This window comes from Calonectris borealis, chromosome 3 (assembly GCF_964195595.1).
Source record: "Calonectris borealis chromosome 3, bCalBor7.hap1.2, whole genome shotgun sequence".
Lineage (NCBI taxonomy): Eukaryota > Metazoa > Chordata > Aves > Procellariiformes > Procellariidae > Calonectris > Calonectris borealis.
The window spans coordinates 124,572,396-124,593,277 of NC_134314.1; the positions used below are offsets into that span (position 1 = coordinate 124,572,396).

The following is a 20,882-nucleotide window of genomic DNA, read 5'->3' on the forward strand; positions in this document are numbered from 1 at the left end:
GACTGTGTGGCTGCAGTCTGCAGGTGACGGGCTTTCAGTAATTACCAGAACAAGCAGGCTGACTGCGCATGCTCTACACCATGCATATCTTTATGCCAGTGAAAGAATGAAGTTGAGGTTCGCTGGCTATACATAGGCTTTTTTTGTTTTAACCCATGTCTTTGAATACTATGTTCCTATAGGCAAGTAATATATTGTTTTGAAGCGTTTTCAGGTTACAGACTTCTCAGTACTTCCTAAGATTTCTGTAAGAGATTCAAAAGGGTTGAAGAAGCCTCACTGAAATCCTAAGGTTGAAGTATAGTGGCAGTGTAATGCTGCTCTTCACTGGTGTGGAGGACCAGGGCCTAATGTTGGAAAAAGTGTACTTGTAAGAACAACGGCTGAAAAGCATAGCAAATTTCAATCCCTGACAAATACCTTTGTGCACCGGAATTGGCGGTTAAAACTACATGAGTACTCTGAGGTATAAAGTCATTGTGCGTTGTGATTCTTGGTTGCTGCTTGATTGTCTGCGCCAAATGTAATTAAATTCTTAATCTTTTAATTGTTCAGATTTCTTGTTCAGTGTTCAGAGTTCTTTGAAGGGTGTTCTCAGTTTTTCCTTTCTGAAGTATATGACATCTTCAGTTCCAACTTACATTTAAGTAAGATGAATCATTGCTTCTTTGCCTTTGCTGACTTTATCACAGGTGTGTGATACAAAGGGATTTTGTTGATGATCACAGTCATTTTCCATTATCCTTCTCTGGCATAGCATAATTTACTACAAAATATGGAAGGCATGTTTTAATCTGTATTGTGAACACTTTTCACCACAAGATAGGGTGAACTGTAATTGAAAAGGTTATTTCTGAATACATGCAAGTAAATTTAGTTTAACGTAATAACCAGTTTTCGTAAGAAAGTTGCATTAAGTTTTTGCCTCATTTTAATTGCTACTGAAGGGTGTACTATTAAAAATAAGTCTTAGCACTTTCATTAGAAAATGAAACTATCATTCCAGAAATTTACTGAAATACGTTTTTATCCTAGGTGGCCTCATGGGACCGGTGAGAATGATTTCATCTGGGCATGAACTGACAACCGATTATGATGAAAAAACACTTCATGAATTGGGTTTTAAGGATATGCAGGTATTACCAGCATATAGATAGCAGTCACTGAAAAAGATTGGTTGATATGTTGCTTTTGTCTTGTGCAGCTGATGTATGTAGTGGTGGTGGAAGGTATACTTTTCTTTGGGAGCACCCTACAGTTTTCTGAAACTAGTTGTTTCATGATATCCCATATGTGCTTGCTGTAAGCTCAAACTAATGCTGTCGGTCCTTGCTGCTGTCAGTCTTTAAAATAATTAATAATTTTAAGAGCCTAATTCTAGTTACGTTAGCAGATGTGAAAGCTCAAGGAATAAAAGTAAAATTTCAGGTTTTTTCATTCATCAAGGAAAACAAGGGACCAGTGAAAACAGAACCAAATATCCACATTTTGTCTGAATTGTTGAACACCTACTAATTCCATAGTAGCAGTGACTAGCTCGCTCCTTTCACAGGTTAAATCTGAAGCATTTTTTAATGCTCATCTGTAATTTTTTATCTCAATTCAGAGTTCCCGTTACAGTGGTCTACTCATAAGTTTGCTGAAGTATGGAAAAGCCTGATTTGATTTGTATAAGTGTGAATAACATCATGACTGTTTTAGGGAGGTGGGACTGTAACAAAACTTACCAGCAGATCATCACATACATTCTTTCTAGCTAACTAAAAACTAAACTCATACTGTACACCTTCAGGGATCTGCTAACATCCTTTTAGAAAGATCATTAGTGGCTGATGTGCTTACGTGTGCTGTTGCTGGCTGTTAGCAATTGTAGCAGTTAGTCTGTCTTGACTCTTGTGGTTCCAAATTGGATGATCTGTTGGACTACATCTTTGATTGTTCATCAGTTCTTTTTGCTAAATGAATTGGGTTAATTCAAAAGCAAAACCAGTTTTAAAAATAATTTTTTCTTATTAACATAGATCATTTTACAGAATTGAACTATGGTGCAATCAGATGAATTTTTACGTTTGCAGAACTTGGAGGAGCAGTAGCATTCAGTTTGAATGGCTGGGTGTGATCAATATATGGAGTTGATAACTAGTCAGCAGGAACAGTTCATCTGAGAATGGCTTTCCACAACATGGTTATGCCAGTGTAACAAATGTCTGCTTTTCCAGCCACACTGCTATTTGTGTTGCTACGCCCTTGCTAGCATTCTTCTGGTCCTTTTTGCCAATTTATCTCATTTTTCCTCTGGATTAGTTTTTGCGGCATTTCATTAACGTACTGAGAAGTCAGACCAGTACTAAAGCCTCCCCAGCCTGAATGGCAAAATAAGGGATGAGGGACAAGGAAACGGGGCTGTCTACTGTAACAACAGCAAACAGTGTATGCAACTACACCATGAATGCCTTAAGTGAAAGCAAAACCAAGCTTTAATTATAGCAGTTGCTCAAAATGCTGCTCAGTAAAGATTTGACAACAAAGTTATTGATGTATCTTTAAGTTCTTAATTCTGATCCTGTTGAAAACACTCCATGGTTTTAGCATATGAATTTTCAAAATTGTCTCTCTCCTTGTTGTTTCTCTCTGTTTCTAGATGGTGTTTGTATCCCTGGGTGCACCAAGGAGAGAACGAAAAGGTGAAGGTGTTCAGCTTCCAGCATCCTGCCTACCTCCTCCTCAGAAGGACAACATTCCAATGCTTTTACTCCTGCAAGAACCTCATCTCACCACCCTTTTTGATTTGTTAGAGATGCTTGCCTCTTTTAAGCCTCCTTCTGGAGAAGTGGCTATGGAAGATAGTGAGGTAATTTAGAATAATTTTATTAGGATAATTACATTTAAGTTTTATTTAATTTGATCTGTTTTTCCTATCTAGCCTACTTCTTGTGTACTCTATCCAATTGCTAGATATGTTTATTGTCTGTATATTCACATTTCACGTATGGTATAATCATTATAATGATTTTTCTGATTTTCTTAACAACGTTGTTCTGATATATTTTAAATGTTCTAAATATTGTAGAAGCTATTAAAAAGTAATTCTTAAGAAGGAATATTGATTATTTAAATAGACGTGGTGAATAATAATGGGAATTGACTTGAAGAAAGGTTGGTAAAGGTTTTATTGCAAAAACTCAAGTTTTATGTCTTATATGCCATCAATTAGCTTGTGGGAAATTAAATAACCACTAGTATATTCGAACCAGTAGTTTATTTTTATTTACACTCAAATATTTCAAAATATGCGATACGCTGTAAAGATAATGGAACTTAGTTCCTTGCAGGTTCAGTGAGACTTCAACTATCATGTTCTATTTATGGATTTACATTAGATAGGAAACAGATAGCTTCTTAATCAATAAATACATTTTTGGATTTTGAAATCTTAGCAAGGTTATTTTCACAAAGAAGTTCACAATAAGAATGGTTGTTGTATGGTTTGTCAGAGTGCAAGATGTGAAGAACTCCATCTCCACGCAGAAAACTTATCCAGACGTGTCTGGGAGCTGTTAATGCTTCTGCCAACGTGCCCTAATATGTTGCAGGCATTCCAGAATATTTCAGATGAGCAGGTAAACGAAGAATGCTTGTTTTACATGTTTATCTTTATTGACATGGATGTTTTAGTGTCTAGTATTTTAGTTGAATTTTCTCCAAATAGGCATGTTAAATAGTATGTATGTTAAGTATGCTGAGACATGAGTAAACCTAATAAACAAACCTAATAATTCTTATTAAATGAAACTAAACAGAGATGTCAGTTTAGTTCCCAAAGTTTGTTTTTATGATTTCTTTAAAAAAATTATTTAATAAATGAAAAGAATAGTCAATACTAATTGTCACAATCTTTTGGTTTGAATCGAAACAGCAGTTTCTTCATCTGTAGCCTTGCTTTAACATTATGACTGTTGTGATGGTAATCCTTTTGTACTCTCTGCTATAATTTCAAAACATGGATACTAACCTCGTTGTTTTCTTGCCCTATAGATGAAAATTTTGCCTCTTTTAAAGTTGTTGAAATTACATATTAACAGTTTTTAGATACTACAGTTCTTTATGGACGCATGCATCAAAATTTCGGTGGAAGTTATAATTTAGAGTATAACATTTGGCTTCCTCTACTTTAAAATTGTGTGTACCTTAGCTTATAATAATGTTGGAGGTTTACTCAAATTTCGTTGGTGAATTCACATTACTCAAATTGTAAATTGTGTATAGAAATATGCTTCAAATTGTCTAATTTCAAGTAATAGATGAACTTAAAAACCAAATAATTTGTCCATATAACTTTAAAAATCCTCTCCTTGCATTTTTTAGCTAGATCAGCATTACATATAATCGTGTTAATTGTTTTCTGTCTCCTGTATCTTTTAAGGGTAATGATGGCTTTAGCTGGAAGGATCTTCTGCGAATAAAAAGTGCCCATAAACTTTTGTACGCCCTGGAAATTATTGAAGCTTTGGGAAAGCCCAACAGGAGAATAAGACGTGAATCTACGGTAATAGAGTTTCTTGCACAGAATATATGTTTTTCTCTCTGAACCAAAGTATATATTGACAAGTTATTTTATAGTATTTTAATTCTTTAACTGTTTTTACAATGAATTGTTCTTGTTTATCTTTAGGGAAGTTACAGCGATCTTTACCCAGACTCAGATGATTCGAGTGAAGATCAAATAGAAAATAGTAAAAACACGTGGAGCTGCAAGGTTTGATTTTCCTACAGTATTATGTGATACCTAATACAGTTTTTCAAAAAAGATATAAAATGAAAACCCATTTAAAACACTATCTATCTTAGAGATTTTATCTCAAATTTAGGTATAACATTTTAAAGTTTTTCTGTGTTATCAGGCCTGTAAATTTATCATAGTTGTGTACAACTATTTCTTTTGTTTTTCATAAAATATCCAGCTGAATAGTTTTATCAGATTTTTTTTTTAATTTATTTATAAAGCTTAGATTGGTAACTAACTGAACTTAGTGATATGTCTGTATTTGCTTTTTCTCACATTGGTTCCATAATATACTTACAGTTTGTTGCTGCTGGAGGGCTCCAACAGTTACTAGAAATTTTCAATTCTGGAATCTTAGAGCCTAAAGAACAGGAATCATGGACTGTGGTAGGTGTTTATTCACCCTTTTTCTCTAGAATAACATAGCTGTCATTTGTAAAGACTTTCATTACTTTCAGCCTTTGCTATAGTTACTTTTCTGTAGTAAGTGAAATAAATGAATTCTATAATTGAAGCCACTAGAGTTTATGCAATAGCATCTTTTTCTTGAATATTTTATATTCCTGGAAGAATTTATTTTCTTTTTAAAAAAATCTTCATACTTCTGCTTTTTTATATTTTAAAACCACCGTTTGTATTTTTCTATGTATTTTTGGTTTAATTTTTTGTCCAATTTTAAAAAATCCTAGTTTGTAGAATGTAAAATTGTAGGTCATGGGAACAACTTAGAGAAAAAAAAACAATCTGGGTTCCATCTTTAGGAATGATTGGAACTGCACTGATAATACTATTGCATATCACACTTTTTTTAAAAAAGTCAAAATTTGCCAAACAAGAAGGGGGTACTTAATTTTTGCCTTATCCTGCTTGTTTTAGGGAAGGTTATTTGGGAACTTTTATTATAGTCTGTTTTAAAAGCAGTAATCTGTTAATTATCTTCCCCTCTGAAGAGGCCAAGAAATATCATTTCCCCTTGTTGGCATTGAGACAAAAGTCGTAGCATTGTGGCTACGGATTAATAAAGACATTTTTCAATAATGAACTTTATTATTAGTTGTTCTTACATAATATCTTTTTTCACCATTATTCTGTCATTAGTTTGATCTAAATTCACATAATGAAAACTTTTTGTATTAGAGTTAATTTTTCTCTTTTATTTTCAATTCTATGGCATTTGATTAAAAAAAAAATTGAAATATTGCAAGCTCTGAATTATATGTACATAAAAAGTAAATGAACAAGCATACGCATGTATGTATAAACTGATGACAGTTACTGAAATGTTAAAAAGAAGGCAGGTACACTTTTTATTAAAAGTTTGATAGTTTTTAACTGATTTTGATGTATTTGTTCTAAAATTATTTCAATATTAGAAACAAGTTGTCCTCCTCTCTATTCAGTATATAAACAAAAGTTTGTATGATTGCTTTTGTTGGTCTGTCCAGAAAGTATGCACAACACTGCGAAAATGGTAACAGATTCTGCAACTAAATGCCTCAGTAGAGAGTCCTGACTTATGCATGTATAGGTGCTAGATAGCTGACCTACTTCATGTGTTGCTGTGACATGGTGCTCTATTTCTCTTAATGTTACTCTCATAATGCACCTTCTGCTGGTGGAGCTGAGCAGGTGCTATGTTTGGCCATAGTCACACAGCTGAGAGCCATGAAAATTGATCTCAAGGGTTACTAAATGGATCAGTGGTTTTCATCTAACAGGAGACGTTACAATACAAAATGATATTTTAAAATATTTTTAAACTACTATGTATTGTCTCTGCATGGTTAAATATATTCAACTTGAAAGCACTTCTGTATACCATACTTTATACCCTGTGCTATAGTTGAATATAATGCAGGAAAGGCTCTTAACTGTTGAGCTTAACTTCTATACTATTTCCTCTGTGTTATTTCATGCACTGAATAATAGAATGTCTTGAATGCACCTGTTAATAGGACTAGATCATGAAAATGTTTTCACTATAAGAAGTAATTTTTTTTTAATATACCCTTCCTCTTTGGTGTCTATTCTGGTGAGGTTTTGCCAGTTAGTTCTAGCTGTTTATCCTTTGTACCTTACTTAAGCTTTTATTTCAAATTCCATAATAGGCATAGAATTATTTGTAAAATAAATCCCTGAAAAAAAACAGTGTTTCATTTTCTTCTTATTCACAGTGGCAGCTAGACTGTCTTGCTTGCTTGCTGAAGCTGATATGCCAGTTTGCGGTTGATCCTTCAGATCTGGATTTAGCTTACCATGATGTCTTTGCCTGGTCTGGTGTAGCGGAGAGTCACAGGAAAAGAACATGGCCAGGCAAATCAAGGAAGACTGCAAGTGACCATGCGAAGGGCCTTCATATACCTCGTTTGACAGAGGTAAGAGATAAACAGTGTGTGTCCATTTTGTGAACTTTAGAAAAATGACTCCTTTGTTGAGTGAAGCCTTTATTTTGGTAACAAAATAATGTAGTGGAAAAGTTACTAATATTAATCTATATCTTACATGTTATTCTCCTCTAAAAATATTTTAATTGCTTTAAACCTACTAGTTTTAAAAGCTGGAACCAAAAGGTTTTTTGGCGATTGGTGAGCACATGAATTGGGAATTCAGAATTCCAGTGCTTTATCCCTATTTCTTAGATTTTGTTTTCCAAATTAACTATTCCTTTTTTTTTATGGTAACCTGTTACATGGGCTGTCCCCATCCTCACTAAATCCATTTTAGATTCCTTTAGTAAACACTAAAATAACTTACTCTACTAAGGTTATCAGGGTGAGTGTATGGTAAACTTACCTAAACCTGTAAACTTTCCTGCCAGATTCCTGCATGCTAATTTCCTAATGTAGACCAAGCCAATGTAGTATTTTGGCATCAGAGATATGTTCACTGTAAATCGATTGCTCTTTGACACAGGACCAGCTGTGATTGCCAGAAAGTATAGGTCTGAACTGTGAGCTGGAGCCAAATTTCCCATTTGTCATTGTTATACATGGAAAGACCTTAACTATTCTATAAGTATTAGGTATTTTTGACAAAACAGATCCCTAAATTGCCAAAGCTACTATGATACAGGGAAATTATCCAATGTATTAAATTTTTCAACATTGGCTGTGTGTAAATGCTGCTACCAATTTCTATAACTGGTTTTAAATTTTTAATTGTCATTGATGAATATTTTTGATTGCAGTGGATTTGCTATCTAATTAAAAGACTTCCTTCAAACTTTGTTTTGAAAATTCTGTGTAGCCTGTCAGAGGTTCTGTAAAGATGAACAATTTAAGTGAATGTATAGTCAATAAAATGTGTTGATCACAGAGAAGAGCGAAATTTACATATCCAACCTCATCCTCAACCCTGTCTCCTCAAGCCTGATTTTTAAAAGGAAGTGAACAGTCCATGCTTTTAAAAAAATACTGTTTTTTTTACTAAAAGGATTGAATAAATGGTTGATTTTTCTATTCAGTTAAATTGTCTTTCTTCGAGAAATAGAATGAAATTTTAGCATCTAGACTTAATGAAACACAGGATTTTAGATCTGCTTTAATAAAAAAGTGTAAGGTTGAACTATGGAGATTCTATGATTTGTCTTTTGTTCTTCTTCCCTCTACACAGGTGGGTTTGTTTTAGATTCACACAGTGTGTATAATTTAAAAACAGATCAAAAAGCTTGTTGTTATATTAACTGTTTTTTTTTTTCTTTTGACTTCAATTTTTAAAGGTGTTTCTTGTACTTGTCCAGGGAACCAGTTTGATTCAGCGACTTATGTCAGTTGCTTATACATATGACAACTTGGCACCTAGGTACAATATCTTCTTATTTTTGTAATAAAGCTAATCAAGTGTGCACATTTTCATCGCTGCTTTAAATAAAGTAAATAGCTCTTTCAGCTGTAGTCCCCATTAACACCCATATCAGAAGTTTAAGTCTATAGGCATTAGACTTGCTTTTCTTAGTCACCTCTTCTGGTAGTTATCCTACCCTTATAGGAGGAGTAAGAGAGAGGAGAGTGGCAAGAACTCTCAATGGTCAGGGTATAAGACGTGGAGCAACAAAATATATATGGTATGCTCTCATAAATTCTCATGCCAAAACTATTTCTTTGTTCTGTCTGTAGCAATTAGCATTCTCAATTTCAAGGCAGTGTAAAGGAGAAATTAAAATAAATTAACTTTTAAGCTGCTTAGTCATCTGCCGGTTTTGACATATTTTTCCCATCGTAATAACATTAGCTTATTACTGCTGAATTTGCATGTATTGAAGGCAAAATTTTACCTTCAGAAACGGGCTGTTAGAGATTTTTGTGCTTTTTGCCTGTTGTCCTGAGAAAAGCAATTCTGTGTAAGACTGCATCGTGACAGAGTCGGACTCATGGTGGGGAGGTCAGGTTTTTTGCTACATTTGGTGGTATAGAATTACTTGATTCCAAGTAATGGATAGTATGTTTTACCATATTTTTAAAAGATTGTTAAGGACATTCAGAGCATTTCCAGTCAAGTGTGCCTAACTTTAACCTCTAGTTGAGTTGCAGGGATAATTTTAAATGTATACAGTATGTTTTTGGTTTCATAACCTTTTATTGCAATTTATAAAAACATGAGTAAATAAATACAAACATTTAAAATTTGTCTAAAGTTTGCAAATGGTTGTTCAAAGTGCAGTTTTCTATGAAGAATACTAGCTTTCTTCTGTATGGGTCAGTTCTTAGTTCCGTTTTACATCTTCTCTTTTTTGGATAAAATAAAGAGGTTGTGTGTATTTTTTCTTGACTTTTTATCTTGTAGTCAGTAAAGCTTTAAGGGGGTGACTTGAAGATTTTCATAGTTTTATTATTGTTGCTAATTTTGAATGCTGCAAGAAATGAATGCTTTTAAGATTAAAATTTTAGTTTTCTTAGTGTGTACTCAAGAGTAACTGTGTTGTTACTTGTGTGTACTTGTATTCCTAAGTGATTATATGTTACATTCTGTGATAAAGTTCAAATGCCTTTATCTTCTTCCTATTCAGGGTGTTGAAAGCTCAGTCTGATCACAGATCAAGACATGAAGGTTAGTTCTGCAAAATAGCAATATGTTATGAACTAATAGCAATGAAAACATATCGAAGATAATGATTTACGTGTTTGTTTTATTCCACCATTAGAATGCTACAGAATTGTTCCTTGGTAGTGTTAGGGCTGTTATAATCTAGGTGGGAATACAAAGAGAGGCTTTCCTTCTCTGGAAATTGTTTTATATGAATTGAAATTTTGTACTGTAGCTGTACCTTCATCTCCAGAAGAGCTGTTTTTGGTAGGAAAACCAGCTGTATTTTATGTTCCAAAGAGCAGCATATATACACCATAATAGAGTCACCAACAGTCACCTTTATTCTGGTTTACAGAAATCATTCTGGGCCCAGAATTCCTTGGAACTTCCCCATCTGTCTGTCTTGTGGAGGTTTTTTACAGAAGGTCTAAACGACCTGTGTCAGATTAAATCTGTAATTGTCAAAAGTACAGCATAGGCGTGCATAAATATAGGTATGTCCTCCTAGGCTTATACATTGTCTTCAGTTTTTCCACTTTGTTCTCCCTTGTGGGTGTTAATGTCTATGAACTCAAATTCTCAGTAAACGCTATGTATCACCTACTAAAGTCTTACTGTTAGCTGCTAAGAAGAAAGGAACAGATACACTAGTTAGTCCAGGGAAATGTTCATGTTAAGACATGATGCAACCCATTAGCAAAGTACCAGCTCACTGCTTAAGAAGTAGAGATGCAGGAAAGGATTGTGCCCCAGGTTGGTAATAATTAGAGTAATCTAATTTAATTGTCATCAGTAGTATAATGGTCAGAATTTAGTAAGGATATTGGTAAAATTCTGAGTTTATGTAGTATCTTACGTGCCAGTAAGGATTTAGTCTTGTACGTTAGTATGACTGAAATAAATGTCATATGTGGTAGAACTATGCAGCTGTTCAACCTAAAAAGCCTCTTCTGTTCGTTACAGTGTGATTTACTCTTACCTTATTTCCTTTCAGTCACTCATTATTCAATGTGGCTCTTGGTGAGTTGGGCTCACTGCTGTTCCTTGGTGAAATCCAGTCTGGCGGACAGTGATCATTTGCAAGACTGGCTAAAGAAACTTACCCTTCTTATTCCAGAGGTATGTTAAAGGAGAAGTTAGTGCATTACTAATTAGTGCATAATATGGAACAAGATTAACTTCAGTTTCAAGCTTCCATTAAATTCTAAACATGTTGTTTCCTGCTAAAAGTAGGCAGGATCTGACTCAGTTACTTGCAATCCCGTTTAAGAAATAATCATTTGTAGTTAAAATACCGTGTAAGATGGCACATTTGTGGTTGATTGCAAATCAGTTTATAAACTCTCGTCTTTGTTCTTGACTTCTGTTTGAAGGTAATTTTTTCATTGTAATTTGTTGAAATTTCTGGATGATGCCCTCTAACATGGATTGAATATACTTCCCCCATTATATTATTTTTTCAGCTATACTTTTTGTCACAAAATGAGGTCAATGAGAGTTGGTATAAAAACGTTCGTCATTACCGAATCTTTGCTTAGCTTTAAGTAGTTTTTTCTCATGTAAGAAAAACTTGAAAATTGCATAAAGACTTGCATAGTAGAAAATTTTTGTGTTTACTAGTGATTGCCTAAAGGTGAAATATGGACATGATGTGATAGTTATTATCTGTTGCTTTATTACTCAACCACAGAAAAAGCTTACATGCTGACTCCACTTAAAAACCCTGGGAAAAAAAGAGTGCAGAATTCCAAAGCTGGATTAGAGATAGTCTGTGGATATTTTTCTTAAGAAAAGAATAAAAAAAAGAAGAAAATAAGTCTTCTAGTGAAATTAAACAAATTAACCATATAGTTAGGAATGAATAAGTGTAGGTTCCGACATCACACAGATTTCCCTAATTTGCCCAAATGTGATATTTTCTATTTTAGTAACTGGCTGTAACCTTTACTGTAGAAAATAAATAACTCAAGAGACAAAGGGCCCAGACAAATCAGCTTTTTGTTAGAACAGTATCTTTTGCATTTTTCTGTAAGTAATTTGAGCGTATATTATTTGTAATATGTGTTTTTAGAAAGACATCTTCTACCTTGATAACCTGATAGGTATTATGAGAAGAACTTAATTATGTACATAAGAAAGAAAAGTCAACAAAAGAAAAAAATCTTCTAAATAATGTGTGTAATCATTTAATTCTTTTATTTTTCATAAAGACTGCCGTTCGTCATGAGTCTTGCAATGGTTTATACAAGTTATCTCTCTCTGGTCTGGATGGGGGAGACTCAATTAATCGATCCTTTCTGCTGCTGGCTGCATCAACGTTATTAAAATTTCTCCCTGATGCTCAAGCTCTGAAACCGATCCGGGTAAGAATTTAAGACATTACAAGACTTTATCAAAGATCTATTTAAACATACTTTTGTTAATATAAAAAGAAAAAGTGATAGCACATATTATCATTATGTCTGATGTACTGTTTCTGATATGCTGAGATATTAAGACTTTTGGTTTAGATGCTTCCAGAAGCTTCACAAAAGTAGCTAAAGCTGTGACATTACAGTAATTTAGAGTTTGCCTGTGCTTGCAGAAATGCAGAATAGCGTTTAGGAATTGCTCTTGTTCTGGAATTTTTAGTGTCCACATAACACACTGTTAGGCAATAACAGTTGTGTTTTCAATATATGCCTTGATTTCCCTTTTAAATGTAGGTAAGTCATAAATAGATCAGTACCTTGTTTTATGCGTACATAGGTGCCCTCTGTTGCTGTGGCTGAATGTTATTGCTCCCCAGTCAATTGCTGCTGTTTTTCTGTTGGAGTACTACTGTCCTCACAGCTCTACTAAATAGAAGAGATTCTGTCTGTGTTGTCAAAGCTACTTCAGGAGGAGTTCTCACTGTTAATGTATGCAGGTTACTAAAGATGGTTTGAACAAACCTGGGTGATTTTGCCTAAAGTCAGTTAGGGATTGTAGACTTAGCAACGTATATCAGGGGAGGCTGTGCTGACTTCAGCTGATGTAGCTAAATCTGAAGAGCACTTGCAGGGACTTGTATGGCGGTGAAGTTTGAACCTGAATTTTGGGTCTGTCAGGCAGTTATTCTTGTGACCCTGTATGGCATTTGATTTCAGGTGAAAGTGGTTCATTCAGTTTTAAGTCTGCTTTCATTTTAAATGCTGCCGATATTAAAAAAAAAAAGTTAAATTAAAACAATCTACAGAAGATTTTGCATTATTTGACTCATTTTCAGAAGAGTTTAAAATTAGGGTTGTACTAATTAATGTTGAATTCAGACAAAGTTTCTCATGTTTTGTCTAGTCTAACACTGAACATTTTTGCAATTCGCAGTGGGTACGATAGAGTCAATACTATTCTAAATTTTTTTTAAAGGTCTGGCAGATCATCCTGACAGGCTTTCAAGAAAATTAATAAATATTGCAGAAGAAAAATAGAACACGCACTGTTACCATTGTAAAATACATTGTTCTTGTCCTTGGCTTATCTTAAATAGGGGCTTGAAGAAAGTAATATTCTTGTTACAGTTACTGTGTTTACTACGTTTTTTAAATACAGTTATTTTGTCTGATGTACTTCAGAACAAAAGCAATTTCTTTTCACAGATAGAGGATTATGAAGAAGAAACAGTGCTGCGACCAGGTTGTAAGGAATATTTTTGGCTGCTGTGCAAACTGATTGATAACATACATGTCAAAGATGCGAGTCAGGTAGGTTTTGCTTTGCATTTGTATGAATGTTTGCTTTTTAAAATTTGGGTATTCAGACCACTTTTACTTCAGTATGAGACATTTTTACTCAAGATACGGTGAACTGCTGTGAACAGCTCTTGGATCTTTCCCATCTCCCAGCTTTCCTTACTCTCTGATGTGTGTTTAGTAGCTCTTGGCCAAAGGAAGGTTCAGATACTGAACCTGTAGAGTCAAGAAGGGTGAACGCAAAGAAGGTGAACTTAGGTGAAGGTAACAGACATTGGGAATACCGTAATTATCTGTGAGATTTGCTGTTGAGAATTTCAATGCGGTCTAAGGAGGAGGTAATCAAGTATTTGACTAAAGCTGAAAGAGGAAAAAATTTCAGTTAACAACCACTTAGCACAGGTTAGAACACTTATTCACAACTTTTGAAACATCTCTAAAGGGTTGTCGTGGTTTAACCCCAGTCAGCAACTAAGCACCACACAGCCGCTTGCTCGCTCTCCCCCCCTCTGTGGGCTGGGGGAGAGAATCGGAAGGGCAGAAGTAAGAAAACTCATGGATTGAGATAAGAACAGTTTAACACTTGAAATAAAATAATAATAATAGTAATAACAACAACAACAACAACAGCAATAGCAACAACAATAATAATAAATTGTAACAAAGAGGAAAACAACAAGAGAGAGAGCGGAACAAAACCCAGGAAAAACAAGTGATGCAACCGCTCACTACCCGCCGACTGATGCCCAGCCAGTCCCCAAGCAGCAATTGCTGTCCCCAGCCAACTACCCCCAGTTTAAGCATGATGTCATATAGTATGGAATATCCTTTCAGGCAGTTTGGGTCAGCTGTCTCAGCTGTGCCCCTTCCCAGCTTCTTGTGCACCTGGCAGAGCATGGGAAGCTGAAAAGTGCTTGACTTCGCGTAAGCACTGCTTAGCAACAACTAAAACATCAGTGTGTTATCAACATTCTCATACTAAATCCAAAACAGAGCACTATACCAGCTACTAGAAAGAAAATTAACTCTATCCCAGCTGAAACCAGGACAAGGGTTAAAGTTACCTTTTGGGCAAACTCTGCAACTGCTTGTGCTGGCTGCTGGCCCTACATAAATCTCTCTAGTTCATTCTCAGTGTTGTGGCAGGAGTGTGGGAAGGGAAGGAAGATAAAGCCTTAATCCTAGTTTCGCCAGGATGGAAGTCTTGTCCTCTCCTAACTTTGGATGTTCCCAGTAGAGGCAAAAATTTTGTTCCCCTGGCCCCCCTCATTCCTCTGCTCAGTTTCCTTCCATTTCTGTTTTATGAAATGAACCTCTTAGCTAGGCTACAATTCTGCCTACTTCTGCATGTTGCTTGAGCAACAAATGCTAATGGGACTTTTCAACCTGATGACAAACTGGGTGTTTTTGTGAGAAATAACAATTAAACACTTCTCCTTAAAATGTACTACTCCCGTTTTTTTCAGTATGGTAGAGATAATATATTTGTGGGACCTGGAATTGAAACAATAAGTGTTACTTCATTTGAACTGTACAGCATTGATTTTAATAAACAGTTTCATCACATTTATAAAAGTGTATTAAAATATTGTTGCAAGCACATTTGAAAGATGAGTTTTAATTGTCCCTGTTTTTCTGTGTGCAGTAACAAAATTTCATCCAAAAGCATAACCATAGTTTCAGACTGGGCTTATAAGCTGTAATTCATGAAGTACATAATTATTTTCCATTTATGTTCCATTTTCTGTATTTTTGATCAGACGACACTGCTTGATTTAGATGCGCTAGCAAGACATCTTGCCGACTGCATTCGGAGGTAAGGTTTGCTAACAGTAGTTTCACTTGTAAGTTGCATTATATTTATTATCAGTGGGATAGAATTTTAACATTTGGTTTGTATATATGTGTATGTATAGCAGAGAAATCCTTGACCATCAGGATGGTAATATAGAAGATGATGGACTTACAGGACTACTTCGTCTTGCAACAAGTGTTATTAAGCACAAACCACCCTTTAAATTTTCTCGTGAAGGCCAGGTAAGAAAAGGACACTGAAAGACTGCGAAGAGATCAAAGTAGTGTCATCTGTTACTATACTTTTTTCATTTCACCTTTTTTCCACCATTTTGATTGCAGGGCTCAATATGTGAGAATATATCATATTTCTAGCCTTAGGATGATTTATTATCTTTAAATGTTTTTAGTATTGATCAGCATTAACTGGCTTAAGTCATTAACAGCAGCTGCTTTTTGACCATATCCTGGGACAGTTGTGATCTAAAACCAGCTTTTAAGCTCTACATCTACATAGTGGCAGACAAGACTTGTTACAAGAATATTACATTCCACCTGTGCTTTTAAGATGAGAGAGTGGCTAGGCAGGGGAAGTTGCTAAAAAATTTCTACTTTGTGTTTCGGGGCCACATTGTCTGGAAAAAAAAAAATTGTGGTGTAAAAGCTGGTGTAAAAGCTGACTTAAACTGATGGTCTTTTCTATAGACTGTACTGAGCTTATGATTGGACCTTTAGTGAGGTTTCACCAGGAAAATAGTCCCCTGTATCCAATTATGTTGTATATATCCTGTCTGTTTACTCTGTTATCATAAAATGGCCCTGAAGGTAATTTACTGTTCAAAAGTTTTAATAGTGTCCACATTGTGCACTACCTGACAAAAAGTTACATTGCTGACAGCATTTTAAAAGATTACTACTATGTAGTTCTCCTGGAATAAGTGTATTTTAAATATGCAGAGTTTGCAGATTAAATTAGAGCAAGAATTGGATTCACAGAGTGCAAGGATGATCCTCACAGTGTGGAGGATGATGTAAAAATTAAAATAGAAGAGGCATGCAAAGATCAGATTTATGTAGATTGGATACATGAAAAGTATAAGAAGAAAACAAAAGGGAAGCTTAAGTACAGAGGAGTGATACTATACAGAATCCTAAAGTATGTTGCATGTATCTAGTATATCACAGGGAGACCAGAAATTTTATTTGAAAAATGGATGAATGTGCACAGCCAGAAATTTTATTTGAAATATGGATGAATGTGCACAGATCAGTACCCACAACAAACTTCTCAAAAAGTATTTGGCTTTGCTGAGAGACTAGGACTTAGTACATTTTCTGAGACTAAGTCATGATCTAGTATTAATTTTTTTAATTCTATGTACAGATAAGAACACTTATGAACTGCACATTATAAAGCGCATTAGTGAAGAGTTTTGTATTGTGTTCAACGTAATAGAACAGGACTGTGAAGCCACGTGCTTCTCTCTGAGCAAAGGCTGGTGAAAAAATATCCAGGAAAATACACTGGCAAATACTGAAGATAGTTTAGACTTGCCCAGAGGATTCTGATGCTTTGCTGTGCCTTTTCTTCCCTACAGATTCCTTCTCTTACTAAGTAAACAAAGTTACTGTTCAGCAAATATTGTCAAGCTTTAAAGGTCACATTTTGTGACAGCAATGGATATTCGATCTAACTTCTTTGATGTCTTTTATAGATAGACACTAATTCTTATTCTACCTTATTCTACACTAAGTGGACAAAAATACATTTTTAACATATACTGGCTAGCACATCTTCACTAGAAAGGTATATCTTAAGGCCACTTTGATGGTAAAGAGATATATTTTTAACAAGATTGGGGTTTTGCATTTAGCCTCTGAGCAAAATCATCTATAGCGTTGTCTTCCCTGCTCCAACATGTCAGAATTCAATCAGCAGAAATACAAGATTGAGAATGTTAATCAGAAAAAGATAGATCCAGATCTCTGAATTTACCGCTTTTGTAGTCTGGGACACCTTAAGGTGTGTTAGAACACCTGTTTGAAAAAGACTGCAGCACAGCACTAGGCTGCAGCTGACAGCACAGTCTAAACCTCCACTTAGTAGATGCAGCTGGTCTGCTGATGAGCTGTAATATCTACACCTGACACGTATGTTAGGAATGAAAAGGAATCAGACTGCTGCCCCACAAGCACTCCTGACACAGACTAACTACCAAGAAACCAGGTATCTATTTATTTTTAATTTTACGCATTTTCTTTTTCCAAAGCGTGGAGAAATCTGGAAGAACTTTGTTTAACTATATTGCCCAGGAGAAGGCTTCGCCATGTTATTTGGCTATAAATATAAGACCCTGGTTATAAGATTTTTATATTTAGACTATAGGAATTATCCTGCATACTGGAACAAGGCTTTTTATGGTGATTTTGCTGTGTACTCTGCAGAAGGCCATGTTTTGAAATATTTAGAATTTAGTTAGATTTTACAGCAGAGCCCACCTTTTAACCATTAAAAGGCTTCTTAACTAAATATACCTGAATGGGGAAATTCAGGAAGAACATTTTTTTAATTACAGTGTAGAAATTGTAGAATGAAGTGTAATAGCTGGGTTTGTAGCCTGTGCTCTACAAATGAGGGAAGAATTCTTTCCCTAAAAAAAATTCAAGAAGATATCTTTGGGGGAAAAAAGCAATCAAAATTCTGCAGAGGTAGAGGATTTATTGTTTGATTATGTAGACAACTAAAATGATATATTACTAACATGATTTAATGATTAAATACAGTTTGTTAAGATTGCAGGCATTTTACAGAAGCAGTGAAGCATAGGCTATGGATCATGTCATCAGCCCTAGACATAAAGTATGCACATGAATGGCTGGTTGTTTAAGGAAATTTGTTGAAATACTGCTTTATAAATTGTGCTCAATTTCTTCTTTTATGGTCTCTCATTATATTACTTAAATGACTAATTAGTAACGTTCACTTCGTAGCTGAAAGGTGGAGGAAAGCCTTTTCACCATTTTGCACTTCTTTGAAGGTGCTGTAGTTGTGGAAGAGTATGATCACCTGTTCTTACAAACCTATACGGATCTTACAGATCTTTTTTTTTTTTTTTTTTTTTTGTTATCCTTTTAATATTTTACTTTTGGTTTAATTTTATAGAATTAAATTGGCTACATAGAAAGAAGGTACTGAAGTTTAGACAGATACATCTTGGTTTTTTAGTGTATTAATCTGGGACGATAAAGATAAATAACAGTGTGTAATACATATTTATCATCCAAACGCAACCTGACTTCGTACAGCTATGCTTTGTGCTTTTTATGGTTCAGTTAATATTCCAAACATGAAACAATACAAAAATACAATTATAGTACACATGGTACATAATTTAGTGCGTGTTTTAAGATTAATTAGTGATTCATAAAACTCAAACAAGTAGAGTGAATAAGGTTATGTGCTGTCTTTCACTAGGAGAAACTAGTCTTAAAGTTACTAAAAACACGTGTGTATTTTGTCAAATTAAATTATCATGTGTGTAGTTTGTCAAATTAAATTATCAATCATGAATCAAGCATAATTTGTCATTCTTTTTCAGTGGACATGTTTCTCTTTAGGCTATAATATGGTTACAGTGCACTTTATGTAGAATAAGTTGTTGAAATTCATAATTCAGAACTTGTATACAAGTCAGAAAGTTCTGTAAATGATAGAGGTCTAGAAACTCTATAGAAGTTTCTAGAAGATTGTTAATACATGACCGTTGTCTTTTAAGAATGTGTTCAAACTGTTAAATGTGCTGACTGAGCTGTTTTACAGGAGTTTCTGAGAGACATCTTCAATCTTCTGTTCTTGCTGCCAAGTTTGAAAGATAGACAACAGCCAAAATGCAAGTCTCATTCTTCAAGGGCTGCTGCTTATGACTTGTTGGTAGAAATGGTAAAGGGGTCCGTGGAAAACTACAGGCTGCTCCACAACTGGGTTATGGCACAACATATGCAGTGTAAGAACCTTTATTCATATATAGCTTTTGAGTATTTTGTGGAAAACTAGTCCGTTTGCATTTTCTGTTTGTTTTAGTTTTGGTTTGAATTTTCAGATTTATAAAGTTCAGAAAAGAAAATAGGAGTGTACTTGTAATATGGACTCCCATTCTGAAAACTGCACGTTTATGATGGGGATGGCTAGCCACCATTGTGAACAGTACTGCAATCACAGAGTTTCCATTTCCTCCTGAAATACATCAGAATTGTCTGCATTTAATGACTTTCTAAAAATAATGATCTGTTAAGAGTGCATCGGTAGAAACAGGGAAATGCAAAGGTGACACAGAATATTTTTAGACTTAAACTGAATAGTCCCACTTTCCAAAAGTAGTAACGAAGACATTGTTGCCACTAAGACTGCTCTTAAAATTCCTCTTTGTAGCTCTACTACTTATCCATCATCACTTATGGTAGGGTCACAGAGCAGATGTAGGCATCTTTTGCTCACCTAGCAAATGAGTGGATTTAATCCCATGTATAATTTTCAGATCATCTGTTCTTAAATATGGGTTATTTAAAGTATGTGGCCCTGTTAAATGACACTGACACATAGTTCACATTGTTAGAGTGCATTTCACATGTTTCATTGCCTTGTGCTGGATTTTATTTTCTGTTTTCCTTTTCTAACATGAAGAAACATTGGTATGTTTATACGTAAACCAAGGTATATAAACCACACTGAGGTACTGTAGATGTATTGGCTGTTAACAGCACCGTCATGTTTCCAAAGTCTCTAATAGCTTTTTAGTTGACTTCAGTCTATACCCAGATGTCTGCTTACAGTGCTAATACAATTTTGTTATGCCTCTTGGCTTTCATGCTTCCTGTGTTTTGGAAACACAATTCCTATGTATAATATGTAAATTACCAAAATTTGAAGTTAGTTAATATTTTATCTTTGATTTGCGAATTCTCATTATGCATTTTTAGCTTGATAGATTTCCTTCCACATGCCCAGTTTAAATTCCTGTAACTTGAGGATCTGTAATTTATTATAATCTATGGAATTGATTTAGCGCCTTACAATTCAGGAAGCAAAAGAGAAACCTGATCATCATAATGGTTTGTGTTCAGTACTCATATGCCTGGGGCCTTCTAAAAAGCCTCCAAAGTCTCCTATGTTCAGGGAAAATATTATGAAGAACATGTTTTGTGAAAATATCGGATATTTCTGTTTGCTGTGAGTACATCTGCTGCTGCTGAGGTTGTCTGTATCTCTCCAGGTGCAATCATTCATTTTTTTACAGTTAGTATTTTTCTCACTCCAAATCCCAGTAACTCCTAGGTGCTGAAGTTTTCCGTAACATTTACCACAGTTGTTACTTTCTTCCAAATACTCTTCTCCAGGTTGTTTGTTCCTTCCTGAGTTCTCCAGAGCCATCTGGTCTGTGCTCCTGCTCCGTATTCAGTATGTCTCAGTTGCATGAATGTTAATTTTATTACAACTAGCAGAGAGCCATTGTCTCTTTCTGATGTGCAACTGGCACAGGACTTCTGATACCTCATTTGTTTAAAGTCTTGTT

At 34.8% G+C, this 20,882-nt stretch overlaps 1 protein-coding gene across 1 annotated transcript in view; it reads left to right on the top strand.

Annotated features, from left to right (window-relative positions):
- Nucleotides 1-20,882, top strand: part of USP34 (ubiquitin specific peptidase 34) — a 141,648-nt gene that overhangs the window by 75,976 nt on the left and 44,790 nt on the right. The window contains exons 28-42 of the mRNA XM_075147751.1: nucleotides 1,036-1,136; nucleotides 2,642-2,851; nucleotides 3,495-3,620; nucleotides 4,424-4,546; nucleotides 4,673-4,756; nucleotides 5,084-5,170; nucleotides 6,958-7,158; nucleotides 8,502-8,584; nucleotides 9,789-9,829; nucleotides 10,803-10,927; nucleotides 12,019-12,171; nucleotides 13,426-13,530; nucleotides 15,279-15,334; nucleotides 15,435-15,555; nucleotides 19,133-19,316. Coding sequence (XP_075003852.1) covers nucleotides 1,036-1,136; nucleotides 2,642-2,851; nucleotides 3,495-3,620; nucleotides 4,424-4,546; nucleotides 4,673-4,756; nucleotides 5,084-5,170; nucleotides 6,958-7,158; nucleotides 8,502-8,584; nucleotides 9,789-9,829; nucleotides 10,803-10,927; nucleotides 12,019-12,171; nucleotides 13,426-13,530; nucleotides 15,279-15,334; nucleotides 15,435-15,555; nucleotides 19,133-19,316 — 1,800 coding nt within the window. The remainder of the gene's footprint in view (nucleotides 1-1,035; nucleotides 1,137-2,641; nucleotides 2,852-3,494; nucleotides 3,621-4,423; nucleotides 4,547-4,672; nucleotides 4,757-5,083; nucleotides 5,171-6,957; nucleotides 7,159-8,501; nucleotides 8,585-9,788; nucleotides 9,830-10,802; nucleotides 10,928-12,018; nucleotides 12,172-13,425; nucleotides 13,531-15,278; nucleotides 15,335-15,434; nucleotides 15,556-19,132; nucleotides 19,317-20,882) is intronic.